Source organism: Orycteropus afer, unplaced genomic scaffold (genome assembly GCF_000298275.1).
Source record: "Orycteropus afer afer isolate SDZICR_OR568_19922 unplaced genomic scaffold, OryAfe1.0 scaffold00265, whole genome shotgun sequence".
In the NCBI taxonomy this organism is placed as follows: domain Eukaryota; kingdom Metazoa; phylum Chordata; class Mammalia; order Tubulidentata; family Orycteropodidae; genus Orycteropus; species Orycteropus afer.
Genome location: NW_006921852.1, coordinates 3,609,744 through 3,612,826, shown reverse-complemented (window position 1 = coordinate 3,612,826; position 3,083 = coordinate 3,609,744). Strand labels below are relative to the sequence as shown.

Genomic DNA, 3,083 nt, shown 5'->3' with positions numbered 1-3,083 from the left:
AGACTGACCACACAAACTGGTTTTTGTTTTTTTGTTTGTTTGTTTTCATTTGTTTCTTTGTTTTTGTTAGTAGGAGTATGCATTTTGGAAGTTCTGAGTATGTGAGTGTGTATGTGGATGTGCTTAATGCCAAACACAGAAGATTTGGAAGATTTTCATAGGAAAATACACTAAGTAGAGCAACAGGTTACACACTTTATAGATGGTCTTTCTAGCCCTGCCTGTTTTTTTTTTGTTGTTGTTGTTGTTGGAAATATTTGTTTTAATACAGTGAAACTAAATGTTAGAGACACTGTATATCATTAGTTTATTACAAAAAAGAACAAGCTGATTGTTTACATGATGATAGACTTCAGAACTTCAGTGGAATGGGCAGCTTCAAGGATGCCATTTTAATTTTGATTTTAGTCTACGTACTTTCCGAGAGTGTCACCATCTCTGGATAAGAAATAATCCTTGTCATCTAGAACTACTTTGGTGCCACCATATTCTGAGAGAAGGACTTTGTCTCCAACTTTCACACTAACTGGTTGAATCTCTCCACTTTTCCTTTTAGATCCTGTTCCAACAGCTACTAGTGTTGCTTGCAGTACTTTTCCTTGAGATTTTTCTGGAAGCATAATTCCTCCTTTGATTACAGTTTCAGCTTCACTGCTTTCCACCAACACTAGATCAAAGAGGGGAAGAAACTTTCTAAATTCCTGTCCTGCCATGACTCTCTGGTCCCTTCACCTGGTTTTATAGGTTTGCTAAGATTATTTCCTAGGCCACATCTTCCAAAGGGATTGATTAGTCTACTACTACTACTACTACTACTACTACTACTACACACACACACACACAGAGACACACACAAAGTTGCATAAAACCCTTGAAAGGATTGGTTGATTACTGTCCCAACTATGTGTCTGTGGCCTATGAAGTATATAAGTCAGTTTTCTCATCCTGCTAGACTTAAAAGAGCCAATCCCATAAAGATTGAGGGGTACCTCAAGGTCATCAAGAAGAAGAGCTGAGAGTGGAGCATGTTCTTTGGGCCCAAGGTCCCTATACTGAGAACCTCCTAGATCTAAGAGACAGATCACTGTTACACTGGAGAAGTCATGAAATGGTATAGGATGGCATGACAACACTGTTGTTGTTGTTGTTGTTGTTATGTGCTGTCGAGTCAAACCTGACTCATAGCGACCCCTCCTTGGGTTTCCGAGGCAGTATCACTATGGAAGTAGGATTGCCCAACCTTCCTTCCGAGGAGTGGCTGGTGGGTTTGAACCACCAGCCGTCTGGTTAGCAGGCAAGTGTCTTAGCCACTATGCTACCAGAACTCCTAGAAGCAGCGAAGTGAGATGGTTTGGTGACCCCATGGAGTGAGAGCTGAGCACAGTTGGGCAGCAGTCTTGCTGTGGAGTGGAGTATATCTGAGTACTTGTTTGAGGAACTAGGTTTACCAACTCTTGCAGTAAGGCAGTTGAATGACATTGAACAGAACAATTGCTAGTGGAGTAGGGTGCCTCTGTACCCTTGAAAGCACTTGCCCAAATGGGGACTGGTAGCAGTATCCAGGCCTGAGTGGTAACCAGTGGCAGAGGCCGAGAATGAGACCTGCCTGTGAGTACAGCTGAGAAAAAGCTGAGAGTTGTCACCGTTGGGAGCTGTTCTGACTAATCATAACTTGTATCCTGTGGCTTCCAAGTTGATCCTGATTCTGAATTATAGCCTATTACTTCCCTAGTAAACCACATAATCACGAGTATGGTCTATGAATTTTTGTGGCCATTGCAATGAATTATCAAATTCACTAGAGAGATAGAGTACTGTGGAGAAGATGGCTGACGTCAGAAAGGGTGAAAAAGGTTGGTGAATTGAGAAATGCCTGACTTCTACCTCATAGGAATCAGCCTTGGGTTGATGCTGATCTTCATTATCCCCTCTGAAGTTAGGAGGTGTCTGCTAATATCACATTACACACTGGCTTGATTTTTCTTTATTTTGAGCTCAACACAAGAACAACAACAAAAGAAAGTTGTACTGGTTTAGTTTGCATTACCTGAGCTACCATTACTTATGTCTAAGTAAGTTACATATTAAAATTACATGAGTGTAATTCTTACGGTGTCTTGGAAGTCTGTCCATTGTGCAAAAGTAAAGAAAAGAGATCTCATGAATAATGTGTTAGAACTGAGATCTAGGGATGAAGGTTGATAAATTTGGCTGTGATAAAATGAAGTTTTCAGTGAAATAAAAAATATAACCAACTCAAGTTGAGAATAGGGCAGGGGAATGTGGAGATTTGAAGAGAGCAAATATAAGAAGATGTGCAAAGTTACTAGACTGTGGAAAAGAATATGATAAGACAGGAAATAAATACAGATATACAAATTTCAGACATGTATATTAAGCTAGACATTTGTATCATGATCTATAATTTTAAAGCACTTTCTAAGATATAAAAAAAATATTCAATTTTTTTGTTGTTGAATTAGATGTAGTACTAAATGTACATTTTCTAAATTTTCTCCAAAAGAAAATAGCTTTCAAAATGAAATGTTTCATGCAAAAAATGGGACATAATTACCCATAAGAGTCATAATTTACTTCATTATTATACAGCTTAATGCTTAAAGTCGGGGGTTGATGAAAGCTAGAACATTTTCTGAAAGATTCTAAAGCTAAAAGTGTTAAAGTAGCAGGCTTACATGAATAAATAGAACTGTGTACTACACAATCCAGGAATTACTGTTTTATGTCCTTTCAATTTTATTTCTCAGTAAGTGGATTTCACTAAAGTAAGGTATTCAGAGTTATGCCCCACTAATGTTTATTTGAAACAACCATGTGTCTCTTAGATCCATATAATGCCACAACACTTGAATTTAGCATCCTAAGGAGTTGAAAGATGCATTTGAAAGAGTGCAATGCATCTTGTGAACTGTAACTGAGGATTTATCTGCCCAGTGATGATCAATGGAAAGAACAGGTATCTGTTTTCAAACACTGCTGAAACACTATTATGCAGCTGAATGTGAGCTGAATTCTAAAAGTATATATTAAAGCAACTGACTGCTTAAGAAATCTGGAGAATA

The 3,083-nt window shown here is 38.1% G+C and overlaps 1 protein-coding gene across 1 annotated transcript; it reads right to left on the bottom strand.

Annotated features, from left to right (window-relative positions):
* Positions 1–404: 404 nt before the first annotated feature.
* On the bottom strand, positions 405–713 carry HSPE1 (heat shock protein family E (Hsp10) member 1). The gene has a single exon (XM_042782224.1). The coding sequence runs from the start codon at positions 711–713 to the stop codon at positions 405–407; it is 309 nt and encodes a 102-aa protein (XP_042638158.1).
* Between the last annotated feature and the right edge of the window lie 2,370 nt (positions 714–3,083).